Source organism: Oncorhynchus mykiss, chromosome 19 (assembly GCF_013265735.2).
Source record: "Oncorhynchus mykiss isolate Arlee chromosome 19, USDA_OmykA_1.1, whole genome shotgun sequence".
NCBI lineage: Eukaryota > Metazoa > Chordata > Actinopteri > Salmoniformes > Salmonidae > Oncorhynchus > Oncorhynchus mykiss.
Genome location: NC_048583.1, coordinates 50797586 through 50820015, shown reverse-complemented (window position 1 = coordinate 50820015; position 22430 = coordinate 50797586). Strand labels below are relative to the sequence as shown.

General features: G+C 42.7%; 1 protein-coding gene across 1 annotated transcript in view; it reads left to right on the top strand.

The window, feature by feature from the left end:
• ush2a (Usher syndrome 2A (autosomal recessive, mild)) overlaps nucleotides 1-22430 on the top strand; it is a 486438-nt gene that overhangs the window by 351766 nt on the left and 112242 nt on the right. Inside the window, exons 52-56 of the mRNA XM_036955034.1 lie at nucleotides 2237-2439; nucleotides 2555-2667; nucleotides 3584-3797; nucleotides 6447-6615; nucleotides 6859-7080. Coding sequence (XP_036810929.1) covers nucleotides 2237-2439; nucleotides 2555-2667; nucleotides 3584-3797; nucleotides 6447-6615; nucleotides 6859-7080 — 921 coding nt within the window. The remainder of the gene's footprint in view (nucleotides 1-2236; nucleotides 2440-2554; nucleotides 2668-3583; nucleotides 3798-6446; nucleotides 6616-6858; nucleotides 7081-22430) is intronic.

The window sequence follows — 22430 nt, the reverse complement described above, 5'->3', positions numbered from 1 at the left end:
GAATTGGGTAAGTGTGTTAGGAGGGAATTAAAAGTGTGTTCCCACTAAGAAGAATAGTTTGGAGATGTTAGTAATTTTGTGTCAATCTATCTGGGCCGCTTCTCTGTGGGCTGGGCTGTGTGACATCATTTTGATTATTGGATGATCGTTACACGGGGAAAGTGGCAATATTCTCACTGTGAATCAGTTAGTCAGGTAGACACAGGGTTTAACTGTGTATGCGCTGGCGTTAGGTAGACACAGGGTTTAACTGTGTATGTGCTGGCGTTAGGTAGACACAGGGTTTAACTGTGTATGCGCTGGCGTTAGGTAGACACAGGGTTTAACTGTGTATGAGCTGGTGTTAGGTAGACACAGGGTTTAACTGTGTATGAGCTGGTGTTAGGTAGACACAGGGTTTAACTGTGTATGCACTGGCGTTAGGTAGACACAGGGTTTAACTGTGTATGAGCTGGCGTTAGGTAGACACAGGGTTTAACTGTGTATGCGCTGGCGTTAGGTAGACACAGGATTTAACTGTGTATGAGCTGGCGTTAGGTAGACACAGGGTTTAACTGTGTATGAGCTGGCGTTAGGTAGACACAGGGTTTAACTGTGTATGCGCTGGCGTTAGGTAGACACAGGGTTTAACTGTGTATGTGCTGGCTTTAGGTAGACACATGGTTTAACTGTGTATGCGCTGGCGTTAGGTAGACACAGGGTTTAACTGTGTATGAGCTGGCGTTAGGTAGACACAGGGTTTAACTGTATGCGCTGGCGTAGGAATAGTTACTCTCTTCAGTGTGTGTAACAGCAGGACTGGGTTTCAGAGAGACTAGCCCAGTTAACCCTCTGGCCCTGCCTTGTGCCTCTCTTTGTTCTCGCAATCTACAGGAGCGATTCAATTTCCCACTAGGACACACACAGTTTTTTTCTCTCTCTCTCTCTCTCTCTCTCTCTCTCTTTCTCTCTCACACATACATATACACACACACACACATACATATACACACACATGCATACGTACACATATGCACACATACATAAATGTATTTCAAAGATAATTCGTAAAAATTAAAATAATTTCACAGATCTTCATTGTAAAGGGTTTAAACACTGTTTCCCATGCTTCTTCAATGAACCATAAACAATTAATGAACATGTAACAACACCTGCACAGGATCGGTACATCCAAACATCACACCTGCGGGACAGGTACAGGATGGCAACAACAACTGCACGAGTTACACCAGGAACGCACAATCCCTCCATCAGTGCTCAGACTGTCCGCAATAGGCTGAGAGGCGCTGGGCTGAGGGCTTTTAGGCCTGTTGTAAGGCAGGATTTGCGGTCATCGAAGGAATGAGCGTTACACCGAGGCCTGTACTCTGGAGCGGGATCGATTTGGAGGTGGAGTGTCCGTCATGGTCTGGGGCGGTGTGTCACAGCATCATCGGACTGAGCTTGTTGTCATTGCTGGCAATCTCAACGCTGTACGTTACAGGGAAGACATCCTCCTCCCTCATGTGGTACCCTTCCTGCAGGGTAATGCCCCCAGCCATACTGCTCGTTCTGTGTATAAATTCCTGCAAGACAAGAATGTCAGTGTTCTGCCATGGCCAGCGAAGAGCCTGGATCTCAATCCCATTGAGCACATCTGGGACCTGTTGGATCGAAGGGTGAGGGCTAGGGCCATTCCAACCAGAAATGTCCGGGAACTTGCAGGTGCCTTGGTGGAAGACTGGGGTAACATCTCACAGCAAGAACTGGCAAATCTGGTGCAGTCCATGAGTAGGAGATGCACTGCAGTACTTAATGCAGCTGGTGGCCACACCAGATACTGACTGTTACATTTGATTTTGACCCCGCCTTTTGTTCAGGGACATGTTATTCCATTTCTGTTAGTCACATGGTTGTGGAACTTGTTCAGTTTATGTCTCAGTTGTTGAATCTTGTTATGTTAATATAAATATTTACACATGTTAAGTTTGCTGAAAATAAACGCTGTTGACAGTGAGAGGACGTTTCTTTTTTTGCTGAGTTTACATACATACACCCATACATACACACACACACACACACACACACACACACACACACACACACACACACACACACACGCACACACAGACCGTCATCTGTTTTCTTTGAGTATGTGGAGGGGATAGAGAGATGAAGAGGGAGAAAAAGGCATAGATAGATAGAAAGAGAGAGTGATTTTTAGCTGATGTTTTAACCTGTGTGTGTCACTCCCCAGAGCCAGAGGGAGTGTTTCCTCCAGAGGTGGTTCCAGTCAACAGCAGTACAGTGCGTGTGCTGTGGTCTCCCCCTGTACAGCCCAACGGAGCTGTGACTGAATACTCTGTCTATCTAGACGGGACTGTACACGCTACTGCTGATAACACATCAGGATCATACTTACTGGGAGGACTGCTACCCTTCACCGTCTATGACATAAAGGTACTGTAGTACACAATCACTCACCTACAGGTTTGAATGATTTCTGTTTTTGATGGTGTACTGTTTTGTGTGTTTATGTAAAAGGTGAGGGTGTGTGTTTTGTTGTGTATTACAGGTGGAGGTGTGTACTGTGTATGGGTGTGTAAAGAGTAACGCTACTCAGGTGACTACAGTGGAGGATCTACCTGCTGACATAGCACCTCCACACATACAGGTGCTCAGCCCCAGGTGAGTTAGCCTGCTTGCTTGTGTGCAAGTGTATATGTGTGCGTTTTCAGGAATGCATGTGTGTGTGATGGTGGACAAAGCCAGAAGCCTTTCCCACTCTCTCTCTCTCTTTCTCTCTCTCTCTCTCTCTCTCTCTTTCTCTCTCTCTCTCTCTCTCTCACCCTCTCTCTTGCTCTCCCTCTCTCTCACCCTCTCTCTTGCTCTCCCTCTCTCTTGCTCTCCCTCTCTCTTGCACTCCCTCTCTCTTGCCCTCCCTCCCTCTCTCCCTCTACCTTTCTCTATCTGTCATAATCAGGAGGTGTGTAACTTGTGCCCCAGTAGAAAAGTAACCACAGATCGATGGCCCTGACATGTCCCTCTCTGGCCTACATGAGCCTCAAACACTTCATTCATTCGCCACGCTAGATTTGCCAGAGTGGAATTTAATCAATAGTTAATTCATTAATTCTGACGCAAGCTACATCCGGCCAGGAGAAAGAGTGGGAGAAACACAGAGTGAAGGAGAAAGAGAGAGAGAGAGGAAATTGTGGTATGGCTTAGGGTTTGATTGAAATATGACAATTACCGCACCTGCTGGTTTACACGCACACGCGCACAGACACATGCCCAAGTAGACAGACACACACACACACACACAGTAGTAGAAGTGTGTGTGTGTCTCCTTCATGGTTAGTATCTGCCAAAGGTACAGTAGTTAAAAAGAGAAAAATCTATATTTGAAGTGTATAAAACACTCTGACACCATGACTGACTGAGGGAGCTCGAGACGGGGCAGTCCACACTGGGTGGTGTGTGTGGCTTTTCAACTCAATCCTGATATTTCTTTCTCTGGCCCTCAGTTTGAACTCCCTCACCCACTTCACTCTCTTCCTCCCCTAACGCTCTCTCTCTCTCTCCCCCTCTTTCCCTCCTCCAGATCAGTGAGGGTGGAGTGGTCTTCTCCAGGTCAGCCCTGTGGTATCATGCTAGGCTACGAGGTGTGGAGGAAGATGCTGAGACCCTGTGGGGGGGCCGAGTGGGGGTCAAGTGTGACCCAGAGGGGTGAGGGGTCAGAGGTCAGATGCTCCTACCTGCAGTGCTTTGCCTCTCAGGGGGTGTGTGGGGCGTCCTGCTACCAACCTCAGAGACAGGTAACTCTCTTTACACATAGAATAAGTTGTTGCCCATATAATAACATAATAGTAGTAACATAGTAAATCAAAATCAAATCAAATCAAATCACATTTATTTATATAGCCCTTCTTACATCAGCTGATATCTCAAAGTGCTGTACAGAAACCCAGCCTAAAACCCCAAACAGCAAGCAATGCAGGTGTAGAAGCACGGTAGTAGCACGATAGTAACTCCCTTCATGTACAGTGCCAGTCAAAAGTTTTGACACACCTCCTCATTCCAGGTTTCTTTTCTTCATTTGGACTATTTTCTTCATTGTAGAAAAGTAGTGAAGACATCAAAACTATGAAATAACACATATGGAATCATGTAGTAACCAAAAAAGTGTTAAACGCACCTTTAAATTCTCCAAACTACCCACCCTTTGCCTTGATGACAGCTTTGCACACTCTTGGCATTCTCTCAACCAGCTTCATGAGGTAGTCACCTAGAATGCATTTCAATTAACAGATGTGCCTTGTTAAAAGTTCATTTGTGGAATTTCTTTCCTTCTTAATACTTTTTAGCCAATCAGTTGTGTTATGACAAGGTAAGGGTGGTACACAGAAAATAGCCCTATTTGGTAAAAGACCAAGTCCATATTATGGCAAGAACAGCTCAAATAAGCAAAGAGTAACAACAGTCCATCATTACTTTAAGACATGAAGGTCAGTCAATACGGAACATTTCAAGAACTTTGAAAGTTTCTTCAAGTGCAATCACAAAAACTATCAAGCTCTATGATGAAACTGGAGCTCATGAGGACTACCACAGGAAAGGAAGATCCAAAGTTACCTCTGCTGCAGAGGATTAGTTCATTAGAGTTACCAACCTCAGAAATTGCAGTCCAAATAAATGCTTCACAGAGTTCAAGTAACAGACACATCTCAATATTAACTGTTCAGAGGAGACTGCGTGAATCAGGCCTTCATGGTCAAATTGCTGCAAAGAAACCACTACTATAGGACACCAATAAGAATAAGAGACTTGATTGGGCCAAGAAACACAAGCAATGGACATTAGACCGGTGGAAATCTGTCCTTTGGTCTGATGAGTCCAAATTTAAGATTTTTGGTTCCAACCGCTGTGTCTTTGTGAGACGCAGAGTAGGTGAACAGATTATCTCCGCAAGTGTGGTTTCCACAGTGAAGCATGGAGGAGGAGGTGTGATGGTGTGGGGGTGCTTTGCTGTCTGTGATTTATTTAGAATTCAAGACACACTTAACCAGCGTGGCTACCACAGCATTCTGCAGCAATTTGCCATTCCATCTGGTTTGCACTTATTGGGACTATCATTTGTTTTTCAACTGGACAATGACCCCAAAAACACCTCCAGGCTGTGTAAGGGCTATTTGACCAAGAAGGAGAGTGATGGAGTGCTGCATCAGATGACCTGGCCTCCACAATCACCCAACCTCATCCCAATTGAGATGGTTTGGGATGAGTTGGACCGCAGAGTGAAGGAAAAGCAGACATCAAGTGCTCAGCATATGCGGGAACTCCTTCAAGACTGTTGGAAAAGCATTCCTCATGAAGCTGGTTGAGAGAATGCCAAGATTGTTCAAAGCTGTAATCAAGGCAAAGAGTGGCTACTTTGAAGAATTGAAAATATAAAACATATTTTGATTTGTTTAACACTTTTTTTGTTACTATATGATTCCATATGTGTTATTTCATAGTTATGATGTCTTCACTATTATTCTACAATGTAGAAAATAGTAAAAATAAAGAAAAACCCTAGAATGAGTAGGTGTGTCCAAACTTTTGACTGGTACGGTACGGTAATCATTTGTATATGACAAATAAACAAACTGGAAATCCTAACTCAACTCTGGTTCTGGAGTAACAGGGAAACACAGGGCAGCCCATTTGTGTTCCACTCCAACACTAGCACAGCCAGTTGACTAGTTCAATTATTATCCTTTGGAGGAAAACATCATCATTCTGAACATATTCTCAGAATCTTTCGACTTAGAAGTACATCTCATGTAAGAGGCTAAGAAGTATTATTTATATGGGCCCAGGTGTGCAAGTGTAGGGATGTAACAAAACAATGCCCCCCTTGGTAATTGAGAAACACTGGTGTAAAGCTCTCCTGCCGGAACACAACAGACACAGTCAGAAGTTTGAAAAGGTTTTATTTATGCAGGAGACACAGTCATTGTCCTCCTCCCAGCGATTGTTTTCACTAAACAGATTAACTTGTCGTCTGACGATTGCTGCAATCCTCATGTCATTGAAAGACTGCCAACTTGGCAAGCTACCCATACGCCATACGTCTGTCCCCTCAGCGCGGGAATCTTGTGACACACACAGACATACACACACACACAAACACCAGGATAATGAAGACAAAATAACCCAGGCGTACCCAAGGACACACACGTTATACCATAATACAGTCAAATCATTATAGAGGCACAGGCCTGTCGTGTAGAACAAGAGCAGTACACACAGCGGCCATTTTATATACTCTACCTGAACACAGGTGGAGGGAGCAGGGCATGTTGTACACAGCTAATTAACTCTCTCCCCCCCTCTCTCTGTGTCTATCTCTCTCTTCCCTCACCCCCTCTCTCTTTCTCGCTCTCTTTAATTCTTCCTTTGTGTGTGTGTGTGTTCTCCAGGTGTGTTGTGATGGTGTGGTCTACACCAGTAAACCTCTACACCTGTGCTGTGAGGGGCGTTACCTTCCCTCACCAAACTCCTCCCACACTCTGTGCTGTGGTGGAAAGCTCCTCCCACCTCTCCCGGATCACCAATGCTGTGGAAGATACTACATTCCTGTGGCGACCGGTGAGTGCCCATAGTACATCATTTAGCAAAATCTATAGTTGTTCATGTTCTGCCTCACAATAAAACCATATATATCGTTTCCATCTGTTTCAGTTTCACTTCTCTTCAAAATGTTTTGGGAAATAAACTGTTTACAGTGTTTGAAACTTAATCACAATGTTTTCTTACCTTACCAACAAAACAAACTTACAGATTACTGCTCCTCCTCCTCTTATTCCTCCTCCTCCTCCTCCTCTCCCCCAGGTGAGGTGTGCTGTCTTGACCCGGGACAGGGACGTGTGTCGGTGGGGGTGGGTGACGCTTGCTGTGGGCGGGTGCCTTACTCTCCGTCAGGGGGGCAACTGTGCTGTGGAGGGCTGCTCCATGACGGCTACAGGTCCCAGTGCTGCGGCAGTACAGTCATAGAGGATTCCCTGGTCTGCTGTGGAGATGCAGAGAGAGGGATGCCATACACACCTTTAACAGGTGACAGATTTACACAAGCTACGTCATACACACCTTTAACAGGTGACAGATTTACACAAGCTACGTCATACACACCTTTAACAGGTGACAGATTTACACAAGCTACGCCATACACACCTTTAACAGGTGACAGATTTACACAAGCTACGTCATGCACACCTTTAACAGGTGACAGATTTACACAAGCTACGTCATACACACCTTTAACAGGTGACAGATTTACACAAGCTACGCCATACACACCTTTAACAGGTGACAGATTTACACAAGCTACGTCATACACACCTTTAACAGGTGACAGATTTACACAAGCTACGTCATACACACCTTTAACAGGTGATAGATTTACACAAGCTACATCATACACACCTTTAACAGGTGACAGATTTACACAAGCTACATCATACACACCTTTAACAGGTGACAGATTTACACAAGCTACATCATACACACCTTTAACAGGTGACAGATTTACACAAGCTACATCATACACACCTTTAACAGGTGACAGATTTACACAAGCTACATCATACACACCTTTAACAGGTGACAGATTTACACAAGCTACGCCATACACACCTTTAACAGGTGACAGATTTACACAAGCTACGCCATACACACCTTTAACAGGTGACAGATTTACACAAGCTACGCCACATATTAAATACACAGGCTAGTCAAGAAAGAGCCGTCGATTTCAGACATTTGAAAAGGTCCTGAGGATGTTGATTTATGCCTTCATCAGCGCTCACCCTAAAACAGTTCACAGTTCTCTGGCAAGAAGAGTACTTGATGATACTTAATGGGCACATCGCATTCTTTTTTATTATAAACTGGGTGGTTCGAACTCTGAATGCTGATTGGTCGACAGCCATGGTATATCAGACCGTATACCACGAGTATGACGAAACATTTATTTTTACTGTTCAAATTACATTGGTAACCAGTTTATAATAGTAACCTAGTAACTACACGGAATTAACCCAGTAACCACGCAGAATTATTGGGTAAAAAATCGACGTTCATCCAATTACGGAAAATTCCGAAGTGAAACTATGAAATCAGGTTGAAATATAACACACATACACACACCTATAACAGGTGAGAGATTTTCACAAGCTATGACACACAAACACACACAATACATGTCTGTCCTACCCACATCCACGTTACACTTCCCCCAAAAGTTTAGGCTGGGTCCTCAGTGACTTTAGAATGACACTGGGAAGAGAGGTGGCAGATATAGGGGAGGAGAGTTGGAGAAAGAGGGGGAAGGGTGGAAGAGAGGGACTTGCTCTCTTTTGGGGTCGTCTCTCCCCTGTGGTGTCTCTGAGCGCAGGCACCCAGGCACAGATGGGCAGGGGTGTGTGTGTGTGTGTGTGTGTGTGTGTGTGTGTGTGTGTGGGGTGTCACACAGTGTCAGACATCTTTGTCACGGCAGATGATAGAGCGGGCAAGGGATGGCACTGGCGAGGGCACTGCCAAGCACTCTGCAGGAAACACACACACACAATTCACACACACATTCACACACAGCAGGGTACACTCTGCAGGAGTCAAAGTGCACACATTGCCAGACTTGGACACGGCACACTATTTATCACACAACATATAAACAAGGACCCCATAAGGATGTGTTGTATAGTGTCATTAGTCTCTCTCCTCACAAATGCTCTTTATATTGTACTGTACCATAAAGGACTCAGGGGTGCTCAAGTCCTTTCTGAACCAGGTAACAGGCGCGCTAAGTTAAACCATGAGGAAACCATTTCACTAAATGTCCAATGGAATGTTTGTCTCAACAGTGAAGACATATGCTGTGATCAATTCCTGAGTCACATATTGCAATATCTTACTTTAATACCCTCTTCCCCTCTCTTCCTCTCTTCCTTCCTGTATTCCATCTTTCATTCGCGCTATCTTGCTGGAGTGAGCATATGCTTCTCTTCTCCTCTTCCTCCTCTTCCTTCTTCCGCTCTTCTCCTCCCTGATCTCCTCTTCCTTCTCCTCCTCTTCCTCTTCTTCAACCACCTCTACTCCCCTTCCTTCCCCCCTTTCCTCTCCTCTCATCTCTCATTAGCGTTAGCTCTCACAGTGAGAACATATGGTATGATGGATAGTTGGGCTAGCTCGGTTAGCGATGCTAAAGGCCATTTGCCGGGTGCCTGCACTGTCGGAGGGCCCGGGGCCGCCGCTCCAGCCCCGACCTGAGCGTCTGCTGCTCCCTGCCAAACACACACACACACATACACACACAGAGACACACACATGCACGCACACACGCACACACACACACACACAGCAACACTTATTATAGGACGGGCTACTTAACCTTGGCAACAACACTTTCAACGACACTCCGAAGGATTCGTCCTCAGCAGGACATAGCTGCTGAGAAGTTCATGTTCAGTTAACCTTCCCTACTTTTGGAAGTTTTACCAGAATTACTTGTTTGATCTGTTTGTGTGACTGTGGAAGAGAATAGTAAAGTCAGAGAGGACAAAGGCAGCTAATCCAAATGAATTTTAATCAAGAAAAGAAAGATTGAAAGAAAGAAATGGTGGGGGCTTAGGAAATAGTAAAGAAAAAGATAGAGGTAGAGTGGAGAGGGATGGAGAGAGAGAGAGAGAGAGAGAGACAGGAGGGGAGAGTGAGGGCTCCCTGTGTCCGTGTGAAAGGTGTCCTGCGGTGGCCAGCTGATAGGCGATAGAGGGTGATGTGATTATCAGGTCCCTGAAGTGCGATCTATCACACATTACACTCTGCTCTGTCAAGAACCATACACACCCTCCGCGGGGGAACAGCAATGCTGGGAGACAGGCTGTCTGCCGGCTCACACAAACACACACACACACATACAAATGTGTGTATCCTCGGAGCAGGGATATTGAATTTGAGCCGGGGGAAAAAGGGAAATTAAAAAGGTGAAATAGAATAAAAGAGGAAAACAAAATGTGATCAGTTTAACCTGTTCAAGGTAATGTGATATAAACAGCCACATCAGCCATATATTTCATGTATTTATTTAACCTTTATTTAACCATGCCAGCAAGTTGAGAAACTGCCCTCATGTTCAACAACTGCCTGTCCAGGATTCCAAAATACAGCAAGGAACACATAAACATGGATAACACGATAGTTGAAATACGTGAGTACAAGCATGGTAAATATCATCCATACAAAAGCAGTACCGTAGTGGGATTATATGACCTGGACTGACTGTGTGGTTATGAACTATCATTCACATACACTCTCCAGGTCACCACCCTCTATAAAACTCTACAGCAGGGTAGAGAGAAAGATGAAAGGCAGAAAACAAACTCCAATCCCTGTTTTAATACTGCAGTTATCTTACATTAAAACAGATTTAGTGTAACAGCAGGTTGCAGAGTCAGGAGAATGACAGTAAACAGACGTTTAGTGTTTAAAAGATCACAATAATGCTGTAGTATATGTAATATTAGTCTATCCATTAGTTAGTGGGTTTGTTTGAGGATAAAGAACTGTTGGTTCAGTCTTCAGTTTATGTTACATAAAAACGTTGATCCTTACTAACAGCAAGTTGGAGTGTTTGGGGAGACAGACAGCAAACATGTTAGTCTGTCGTATTTCCAGACTAATACAGGATCAGACTCCTCTTGAGCCACTTGATTTACTTTAGTTTGTTTAGTTGTTTGGAGGATGAAGATAGTTTAGTGGACTCACGGCGGTTTGGCCTCCCAGAGTTCCTAACCCCTTATGAGTCACTGCCTTGCTGTGTGTGCCCCTCTCTAACCCCCCCCCCACCCCTCTTCTCACCCTTCCTTAAGTCGCTACTTCCCAGTGTGTGCGCTCCCCTAACTCTTCCCCCTCCGCCTGTGTGCTGTGTGCACCAGCCCAAACGTTCAAGGGCAATTCTGAATATCCCTTTTCACCGTTTAAGTGTTAAAAGCCTCTCGGTCCGGGGGTGTTATGTCAACGCGGCGCCATCATCAGCCGGGTGATGGAAACGGCTGTGATGATGCTAAAAGAAAGGAGGGAAAAAAACATAATAAGCAAATATGTTTTTCAAGGACACCGTGACCATTTGCTGGAGGAAATTATCCCTGTAGTTAAGAGCTGAGCCTGACGAGATGAAGCTGTGTGTGTGTGTGTGTATGTGTGTGTGTGTGTGTGTGTATGTGTGTGTGTGTGTGTGTATGTGTGTGTGTATATGTATGTGTGTGTGTGTATGTGTGTATGTGTGTATGTGTGTGTGTGTGTGTGTGTGTGTGTGTGTGTGTGTGTGTGTGTCGCCATGCTTAATCATCCCTCACATGAATGTCCTCGCATTGTTCTGCCAAAACTCTCACATCAGCACTGGGGACCAATCGACAGACGAAGAGACAGTACGTCCTAAACAAGCGTCGTCTATCTGGGGTGTTTTAAAAGACGGAGTGGAGGCTGAACAGATGAAGACATTTCCTTTTAATGTGTTTATGATGATGTCTTTTCTATTGAGTTACCTTAATGGCCTTAACATCCTCCAGCCATTACATTAGCACCTAGCTGTTAGCTGCTAGCTGTTACCTGTTGTGTTGGAGACCCAGGGTTAGAGTTGGGCTGTGGATTCAGTCAAACACTAATTACTAAGTAGTGGGGAAAGTGTAGGGAAAGCTCTGGAACTGAAGCAAAGGCTACTGAAATACATTACGAACACACTCTGAAACAAACAATTGCTCTAACAAACAGTAAACACACAAACACACTTTAGCAGATGGTTTGTAAGTGGTGGCTTGGTATAGGTTTCAAAAGCCTCATAAAGAATGGCAGTGATTGGTAGATGGGTAACAATAACAAATCAGACATTAAATATCTCTTTAACCTTGCATGGTCAAGTTAATAATTATTCTGTGGATGATGTATTGAACCACCCAGACAGATGCAGTCGTCCTGAGTTGCAGAACAGGGTGGAAACTGCTTAGGGACGTCAACATGAGGCCATTGGTGATTTTAAAACAGCTACAGAGTTCAATGGCTGTGATATGAGAAAACTGAGGATGGATCAACAACATTGTAGTAACTTCACAATAATGACTTGTAATCTCATTACAACTTGATTGGAGTCCACCAGTGGCCAACTTAATTGTTTGGACATGATTTATAAAAAATATAAAAACACTTGTCTATATAATGTCCCACAGTTGACAGTGGATATCAGAGCAGAACCTATACTATGAAGTCCAAGGAACTGTCCGTGGAGTCTGAGGGATCAATAGTGTCCACATCAACAACAAACTAACATGGTCCAAGCACACCATGACAGTCGTGAAGCGGGCACGACAAAACCTATTCCCCCTCAGGAGACTGAAAAGATTTGACATGGGTCCTCAAATCCTCAAAAGGTTCTCCAGCTGCACCATCGAGAGCATGGTTGCAACCCCGCCTGGTATGGCAACTGCTCGGCCTCCGACCACAAGACACTACAGAGGGTAGAGCGAGTGGCCCAGTACATCACTGGGGCCAAGCTTCCTGCCTTCCAGGACCTCTATACCAGGCAGTGTCAGAGGAAGGCCCTAACAATTGTCAAAGACTCCTGCCACTCTAGTCATAGACTTGTTCTCTCTGCTACCACACGGCAAGCGGTACCGGAGCGCCAAGTCTAGTTCCAAGAGGCTTCTAAACAGCTTCTACCCCCAAGCTATAAGACTCCTGAACATCTAGTCAAATGGCTACCCGGACTATTCACATTGCCCCTCTCCACACCACTCTCGGTTGTCATCTATGCATAGTCACTTTAATTAACCTATGTACATACTACCTCAACTAACCGGTGCCCTCGCACATTGACTCAGTACTGGCACCCCCCTGTATATATTGTTATTTTTTACTGCTCCTCTTTAATTACTTGTTACTTTTATCTCTTATTCTTATCCGTTATTTTTTAAACTGCACTGTTGTTTAGGGGCTCGAATGTAAGCATTTCACCTGTTGTATTCGGAGCATGTGACTAATAAAATTAGATTTGATTAGATCTCAGAGATATAATTGTAATGAGACATATATCTGTGAACGGGTATAAAACAATGTCTATAGTGTTGAAAGTTTCCAAGAGAAGAGTGGTCTCCATCATTGAGAAATTGAAAAAATATGGAACTACCCAGACTCTGCCTACAGCTGGCTGTCTGACCAAACTGAGCAACCGGGCAAGAAGGACCTTGGTCAGGGAGGTGACCAAGAACCTATTGACCACTATGACAGAACTACAGAGTTCCTTGGCTGAGATGGGAGAACCTGCCAGAAGGACAACAGTCTCTACAGCGCTTCACCAATCTGGGCTTCATGGGAGAGTGGCCAGACGGAAGCCACTCCTGAGTAAAAGGCACAAGACGGCAGTCTGGAGTTTTCAAAAAGGCACGTGAAGGACAAAATATTTGGTTGTTTAATGAGACAAAAATGTAACTATTTGGCCTGAATACAAAGCGCTATGTCTGCAGAAACCCAGGCACAGCTCATAGCCCATCTAACACCATCCCTACCGTGAAGCGTGGTGGTGGCAGCATCATGCTATGGGGATGCTTTTCAGCGGCAGGGACTGGGAGACTGGTAAAGAAAGAGGGAACAACGAATGGAGTCAAATACAGGCAAATCCTTGATGAGAACCTGATTCAGAGTGTAAACTACCTTAGACAGGGGTGACGATTTACGTTCCAACAGGACAATGACCCAAGCATACAGCCAAAGCAACGCTGGAATGGCGTCAGAACAAGATTGTGAAAGTCCTTAAATTGGCCCAGCCAAAGCCAAGACTTGAATGCCATTGGAAATTTGTGGATAGACTTGAAGATTGCTGTTTATCGCCGCTCTCCATCTAACTTAACAGAGTTTAAGAAAATCTGATATGATGATGAAAATCCCCAAATCCAGTTACAGACACCCAAAGTATTGAGTTAGGGGTGTGACTACTTATTTAAATGAGATTAGATATTTCTGAATTTCATTTTCAATAAATTAGCGAAAACAATTCTACAAACATGTTTTAAATTTTGTCATTATTGTGTGTAGATGGGTGAGAAAAAATATTTTCAATCAATTTTTAATTCAGATTGAAGCACAACAAAACTGCCTCCTTATTTTCAAGCATAGTGGTGGCTGCATCATGGTATGGGTATGCTTGACATCAGCAAAGACTGGGGAGTTTTTCAGGATGAAAAGAAACAGGTTGGAGCTAAACACAGGCGAAATCCTAGTGGAAAACCTGATTCAGTCTGCTTTACACCAGACACTTGGAGAGGAATTCAACTTTCTGCAGGATAATAACCTACAACACAACGCCAAATCTACTCTAGTTGCTTACCAAGAAGACAGTGAATTTTCCTGAGTGTCCAAGTTACAGTTTTGACTTTTGATCTGCTTGAAAATCTATGTCAAGACTTGAAAATATTGCACAATACAGGTGTTTTCAAAGCTCTTATGAGTCTTACCCAAGAAGTCTCACAGCTGCAATCGCTGCCAAAGGTGTTTCTAATACATTTCAACTCTATATCTGACATGGTACAGGGGTCTTCTTTTTTAAACCCATAACCATGTGTGTAAGGTATATACTGTTGTTTCAAAATAGATGTGTTTAAGACTACCAAGAAACACTCTGTGTGACCCTGATTCAGCCCACTGCAGTAAAAGGTTCATCCCATTTTGTACCACAGTAAAATGTAAAGAATTCCAAGTGGGGTGTTTACCTTCTGTAGGCACTGTACACAAACACACACACACACACTTGCATCTGTGAGGGGCGATCAATACAGTCTCATGTTCAGGGTCTTTTTACCTGTGCTTCACCTGCTTCCCCTCTCGCTCTCTTTCACACTCTCCCTATTTCTCCATCCCTCTTTCCATCGCTATCTCTATCACTCCCTCTATCAGAGAGAGGTTCAGATGTAGGATCTTCATTTGAGCCAGTTTGCTACAGCAGGAAAATAATGGACATTTTTGTAGGGTTGATACATTTTTCATTAAGGAAAATCAAGTCTTAATTGTCATAGTGGATTACAAACTTACAAACTTTAGAAGCCTGTTTAAAACTAAAATACACTACAAGTTTGCGTTTCCTGCTGTGCTGGGGAATTCTCAGTAGCAAAAGAGTGATCAAATGAAGATCCTACATCTGTATAAGCACATGGACAGGTGCCTGCTGTGTGTCTCTAGGGGATGGTCCTCGGGGACTGGTGTAAACTGCCGGCCCAGCCTTTCTGTCCTGTCACACACAAACACACCGTGTGAGAAAGTCAATTCAATCTGATTTCATCACAGCACACAGTGCATCCTCCCAGGAGGATGTGGGGTTTGGTGTGTGGCTTATCCACAGTCCCCCCGGTAATGCAGAGTACACAGGAATATGAATAAAACAGTGAAACTCTCTGTTATTGAATACCGTTACCAGTGCTATTCCTGGATCGTAAAAGAGTGCTTGTTCCGTGCCGTGTCTGTGACTTTGAAAGTGTGTGTGTGTGTGTGTGTGTGTGTGTGTGTGTGTGTCGCCATGCTTGTGTGTGTGTCGCCATGCTTGTGTGTGGACCTGTATGCATGTGTATAAAGTTAAACGGGGGGCTAATATATTCAGGTATTTAAAAGTGTTTTGTTTGTTTTAAGTTGGGGTTTAGTAGCCGAAAGGCTAGCGTAATCCACGACACACATTTTTATCAGTTGTTCATTGCAGGCTAAATATTTACTTCTCATTAAGTGAATGAACCTTAATTCACACTGCCTAAGCACCTTCTGTCGGCACGAGTCCCCTGCGCTCTAATGAATGTATGCAAATCCATCATCAATCTGAAGATTAGCTACAGCGCTGTGCTGTGCAATGCTGTGTGCGTGTGTGTGTGTGTCTGTGAGTGTGTGTCTGTGTGTGTGTACAGAGAGATTGTGTTTCTGTTGAAATACTGATATGAAAATAACTGAAGTTTAGCTTTAGAGAAGATGTCAGACTAGAGTACCTTCTCTATGTCCCTCTCTCTCTCTCTCTCTCTCTCTCTCTCTCTCTCTCTAGCTCTCTCTCTCTCTCTCTCTCTCTCTCTCTCTCTCTCTCTCTCACTCTCTCTCGCTCTCTCTCTCTCTCTCACTCTCTCTCTCTCTCTCTCTCTCTCTCTCTATCTCTCTCTCTCTCTACTGCTTGGATGGAAGGTGAAAGGGATGAAAAGAGGATGGAGGGAAGTGGAAGAGGAGAAGGGGAGGTAGAAAAGGACAGATGGATGGATGGAGGGGTTTTGAACAGTCACTGTAAGCATCATTATTACTTTATTATTTCTCTATGTTCTCTCTGCGTTGTTGGGAAGGGCCCGTGACTAAGCATTTCACTGTTAGTCTGCACCTGTTGTTTTACCAAGCATGTGACCAATACAATTACATTTGATTTGACCAGGTCACAGTATCAAAGTTCACATTACCCAGAGGAATGAATGTGAAGAGGAAGGGAGGGAGGTGGTAAAGATGATTAAACATCATGTAAATAGAGGAGGGCATCCGGAAGGGAAGTGGAAGAGAAGATAGGACAGGGACGTGTGTGTGTTGTGTGTTTGCATGCGTGTGTGTGTGTGTGTGTGAGGGTTGCTGCTGCTGGAGAGGAGAGGAGAAAGCTATTTTGGAAAACTGTTGAGCTGTTTATTTGCAAGTCATTGAAGCTGAAGTGATGCGCCCTGGGAATCGCCACCGAGCCCCGCTCCGCAACAGCTGCCGTCCCTAAGTGAGTTAGCGCGCGTCAGACATCTTTATGTCACGATGGCCCGTGATTTATGCCGCATCGCTCGGCGGAGCCACAGAGCCTGCACGCGGCAGCAAGAGAGAATCAGCTGAAGCCATCCGTTTGGCGGCTGAGTGAAAAGAGCGTGTGGATTAATGGCTCTGTCAGAGTTTATATGCGCAAAGAACGAACACTGATTAGATTATTAAGCAATTAGCCATTTATCACCGTGGAACTAGGTAGCCGGGTAATTAAAGTTGTGGTGGTTTACCCACGGAAAGAACGTACCACTCACACAATATTACAGTCACTACCACAGATATCTGGAACTATAGGAAAAACACAGGACTCACACACTGTTACAGTCACTTTAGAGGTCTAGAACTGCAATATAAAGGGGTTCTGTGCTCTGTCAGTTGCTACAGAGGTATGGAACTAATATAGAGGGTTCTGTTAGAACCACTACAGGTTTTATGACTAGTGCAGTAGTAGTTATGTTAGTATGACTAGAGGACATTAGGACAGTACAGTAGTAGTTATGTTAGTATGACTAGAGGACATTAGGACAGTACAGTAGTAGTTATGTTAGTATGACTAGAGGACATTAGGACAGTACAGTAGTAGTTATGGCTATATAACTAGAGGACATTAGGACAGTACAGTAGTAGTTATGTTAGTATGACAAGAGGACATTAGGACAGTACAGTAGTAGTTATGGCTGTATAACTAGAGGACATTAGGACAGTACAGTAGTAGTTATGGCAGTATGACTAGAGGACATTAGGACAGTACAGTAGTAGTTATGTTAGTATGACTAGAGGACATTAGGACAGTACAGTAGTAGTTATGGCTGTATAACTAGAGGACATTAGGACAGTACAGTAGTAGTTATGGCTATATAACTAGAGGACATTAGGACAGTACAGTAGTAGTTATGGCTGTATAACTAGAGGACATTAGGACAGTACAGTAGTAGTTATGGCTGTATAACTAGAGGACATTAGGACAGTACAGTAGTAGTTATGGCTATATAACTAGAGGACATTAGGACAGTACAGTAGTAGTTATGTTAGTATGACTAGAGGACATTAGGACAGTACAGTAGTAGTTATGGCTGTATAACTAGAGGACATTAGGACAGTACAGTAGTAGTTATGGCTATATGATTAGAGGACATTAGGACAGTACAGTAGTAGTTATGGCTATATAACTAGAGGACATTAGGACAGTACAGTAGTAGTTATGTTAGTATAACTAGAGGACATTAGGACAGTACAGTAGTAGTTATGGCTGTATAACTAGAGGAAATTAGGACAGTACAGTAGTAGTTATGTTAGTATGACTAGAGGACATTAGGACAGTGCAGTAGTAGTTATGGCTGTATAACTAGAGGACATTAGGACAGTACAGTAGTAGTTATGTTAGTATAACTAGAGGACATTAGGACAGTACAGTAGTAGTTATGTTAGTATGACTAGAGAACATTAGGACAGTACAGTAGTAGTTATGTTAGTATGACTAGAGAACATTAGGACAGTACAGTAGTAGTTATGGCTGTATAACTAGAGGACATTAGGACAGTACAGTAGTAGTTATGTTAGTATGACTAGAGGACATTAGGACAGTACAGTAGTAGTTATGTTAGTATAACTAGCGGACATTAGGACAGTACAGTAGTAGTTATGGCTGTATAACTAGAGGACATTAGGACAGTACAGTAGTAGTTATGATAGTATAACTAGCGGACATTAAGACAGTACAGTAGTAGTTATGGCTGTATAACTAGAGGACATTAGGACAGTACAGTAGTAGTTATGGCTGTATAACTAGAGGACATTAGGACAGTACAGTAGTAGTTATGTTAGTATGACTAGAGGACATTAGGACAGTACAGTAGTAGTTATGTTAGTATGACTAGAGAACATTAGGACAGTACAGTAGTAGTTATGGCTGTATAACTAGAGGACATTAGGACAGTACAGTAGTAGTTATGTTAGTATGACTAGAGGACATTAGGACAGTACAGTAGTAGTTATGTTAGTATGACTAGAGAACATTAGGACAGTACAGTAGTAGTTATGGCTGTATAACTAGAGGACATTAGGACAGTACAGTAGTAGTTATGTTAGTATAACTAGAGGACATTAGGACAGTACAGTAGTAGTTATGGCTGTATAACTAGAGGACATTAGGACAGTGCAGTAGTAGTTATGTTAGTATGACTAGAGGACATTAGGACAGTACAGTAGTAGTTATGTTAGTATAACTAGCGGACATTAAGAATGTACAGTAGTAGTTATGGCTGTATAACTAGAGGACATTAGGACAGTACAGTAGTAGTTATGGCTGTATAACTAGAGGACATTAGGACAGTACAGTAGTAGTTATGGCTGTATAACTAGAGGACATTAGGACAGTACAGTAGTAGTTATGTTAGTATAACTAGCGGACATTAAGACAGTACAGTAGTAGTTATGTTAGTATGACTAGAGAACATTAGGACAGTACAGTAGTAGTTATGGCTGTATAACTAGAGGACATTAGGACAGTACAGTAGTAGTTATGTTAGTATGACTAGAGGACATTAGGACAGTACAGTAGTAGTTATGGCTATATAACTAGAGGACATTAGGACAGTACAGTAGTAGTTATGTTAGTATGACAAGAGGACATTAGGACAGTACAGTAGTAGTTATGGCTGTATAACTAGAGGACATTAGGACAGTACAGTAGTAGTTATGGCAGTATGACTAGAGGACATTAGGACAGTACAGTAGTAGTTATGTTAGTATGACTAGAGGACATTAGGACAGTACAGTAGTAGTTATGGCTGTATAACTAGAGGACATTAGGACAGTACAGTAGTAGTTATGGCTATATAACTAGAGGACATTAGGACAGTACAGTAGTAGTTATGGCTGTATAACTAGAGGACATTAGGACAGTACAGTAGTAGTTATGGCTGTATAACTAGAGGACATTAGGACAGTACAGTAGTAGTTATGGCTATATAACTAGAGGACATTAGGACAGTACAGTAGTAGTTATGTTAGTATGACTAGAGGACATTAGGACAGTACAGTAGTAGTTATGGCAGTATGACTAGAGGACATTAGGACAGTACAGTAGTAGTTATGTTAGTATGACTAGAGGACATTAGGACAGTACAGTAGTAGTTATGGCTGTATAACTAGAGGACATTAGGACAGTACAGTAGTAGTTATGGCTATATAACTAGAGGACATTAGGACAGTACAGTAGTAGTTATGGCTGTATAACTAGAGGACATTAGGACAGTACAGTAGTAGTTATGGCTGTATAACTAGAGGACATTAGGACAGTACAGTAGTAGTTATGGCTATATAACTAGAGGACATTAGGACAGTACAGTAGTAGTTATGTTAGTATGACTAGAGGACATTAGGACAGTACAGTAGTAGTTATGGCTGTATAACTAGAGGACATTAGGACAGTACAGTAGTAGTTATGGCTATATGATTAGAGGACATTAGGACAGTACAGTAGTAGTTATGGCTATATAACTAGAGGACATTAGGACAGTACAGTAGTAGTTATGTTAGTATAACTAGAGGACATTAGGACAGTACAGTAGTAGTTATGGCTGTATAACTAGAGGACATTAGGACAGTACAGTAGTAGTTATGTTAGTATGACTAGAGGACATTAGGACAGTGCAGTAGTAGTTATGGCTGTATAACTAGAGGACATTAGGACAGTACAGTAGTAGTTATGTTAGTATAACTAGAGGACATTAGGACAGTACAGTAGTAGTTATGTTAGTATGACTAGAGAACATTAGGACAGTACAGTAGTAGTTATGTTAGTATGACTAGAGAACATTAGGACAGTACAGTAGTAGTTATGGCTGTATAACTAGAGGACATTAGGACAGTACAGTAGTAGTTATGTTAGTATGACTAGAGGACATTAGGACAGTACAGTAGTAGTTATGGCTGTATAACTAGAGGACATTAGGACAGTACAGTAGTAGTTATGGCTATATAACTAGAGGACATTAGGACAGTACAGTAGTAGTTATGGCTGTATAACTAGAGGACATTAGGACAGTACAGTAGTAGTTATGGCTGTATAACTAGAGGACATTAGGACAGTACAGTAGTAGTTATGGCTATATAACTAGAGGACATTAGGACAGTACAGTAGTAGTTATGTTAGTATGACTAGAGGACATTAGGACAGTACAGTAGTAGTTATGGCTGTATAACTAGAGGACATTAGGACAGTACAGTAGTAGTTATGGCTATATGATTAGAGGACATTAGGACAGTACAGTAGTAGTTATGGCTATATAACTAGAGGACATTAGGACAGTACAGTAGTAGTTATGTTAGTATAACTAGAGGACATTAGGACAGTACAGTAGTAGTTATGGCTGTATAACTAGAGGACATTAGGACAGTACAGTAGTAGTTATGTTAGTATGACTAGAGGACATTAGGACAGTGCAGTAGTAGTTATGGCTGTATAACTAGAGGACATTAGGACAGTACAGTAGTAGTTATGTTAGTATAACTAGAGGACATTAGGACAGTACAGTAGTAGTTATGTTAGTATGACTAGAGAACATTAGGACAGTACAGTAGTAGTTATGTTAGTATGACTAGAGAACATTAGGACAGTACAGTAGTAGTTATGGCTGTATAACTAGAGGACATTAGGACAGTACAGTAGTAGTTATGTTAGTATGACTAGAGGACATTAGGACAGTACAGTAGTAGTTATGTTAGTATAACTAGCGGACATTAGGACAGTACAGTAGTAGTTATGGCTGTATAACTAGAGGACATTAGGACAGTACAGTAGTAGTTATGTTAGTATAACTAGCGGACATTAAGACAGTACAGTAGTAGTTATGGCTGTATAACTAGAGGACATTAGGACAGTACAGTAGTAGTTATGGCTGTATAACTAGAGGACATTAGGACAGTACAGTAGTAGTTATGTTAGTATGACTAGAGGACATTAGGACAGTACAGTAGTAGTTATGTTAGTATGACTAGAGAACATTAGGACAGTACAGTAGTAGTTATGGCTGTATAACTAGAGGACATTAGGACAGTACAGTAGTAGTTATGTTAGTATGACTAGAGGACATTAGGACAGTACAGTAGTAGTTATGTTAGTATGACTAGAGAACATTAGGACAGTACAGTAGTAGTTATGGCTGTATAACTAGAGGACATTAGGACAGTACAGTAGTAGTTATGTTAGTATAACTAGAGGACATTAGGACAGTACAGTAGTAGTTATGGCTGTATAACTAGAGGACATTAGGACAGTGCAGTAGTAGTTATGTTAGTATGACTAGAGGACATTAGGACAGTACAGTAGTAGTTATGTTAGTATAACTAGCGGACATTAAGAATGTACAGTAGTAGTTATGGCTGTATAACTAGAGGACATTAGGACAGTACAGTAGTAGTTATGGCTGTATAACTAGAGGACATTAGGACAGTACAGTAGTAGTTATGGCTGTATAACTAGAGGACATTAGGACAGTACAGTAGTAGTTATGTTAGTATAACTAGCGGACATTAAGACAGTACAGTAGTAGTTATGTTAGTATGACTAGAGAACATTAGGACAGTACAGTAGTAGTTATGGCTGTATAACT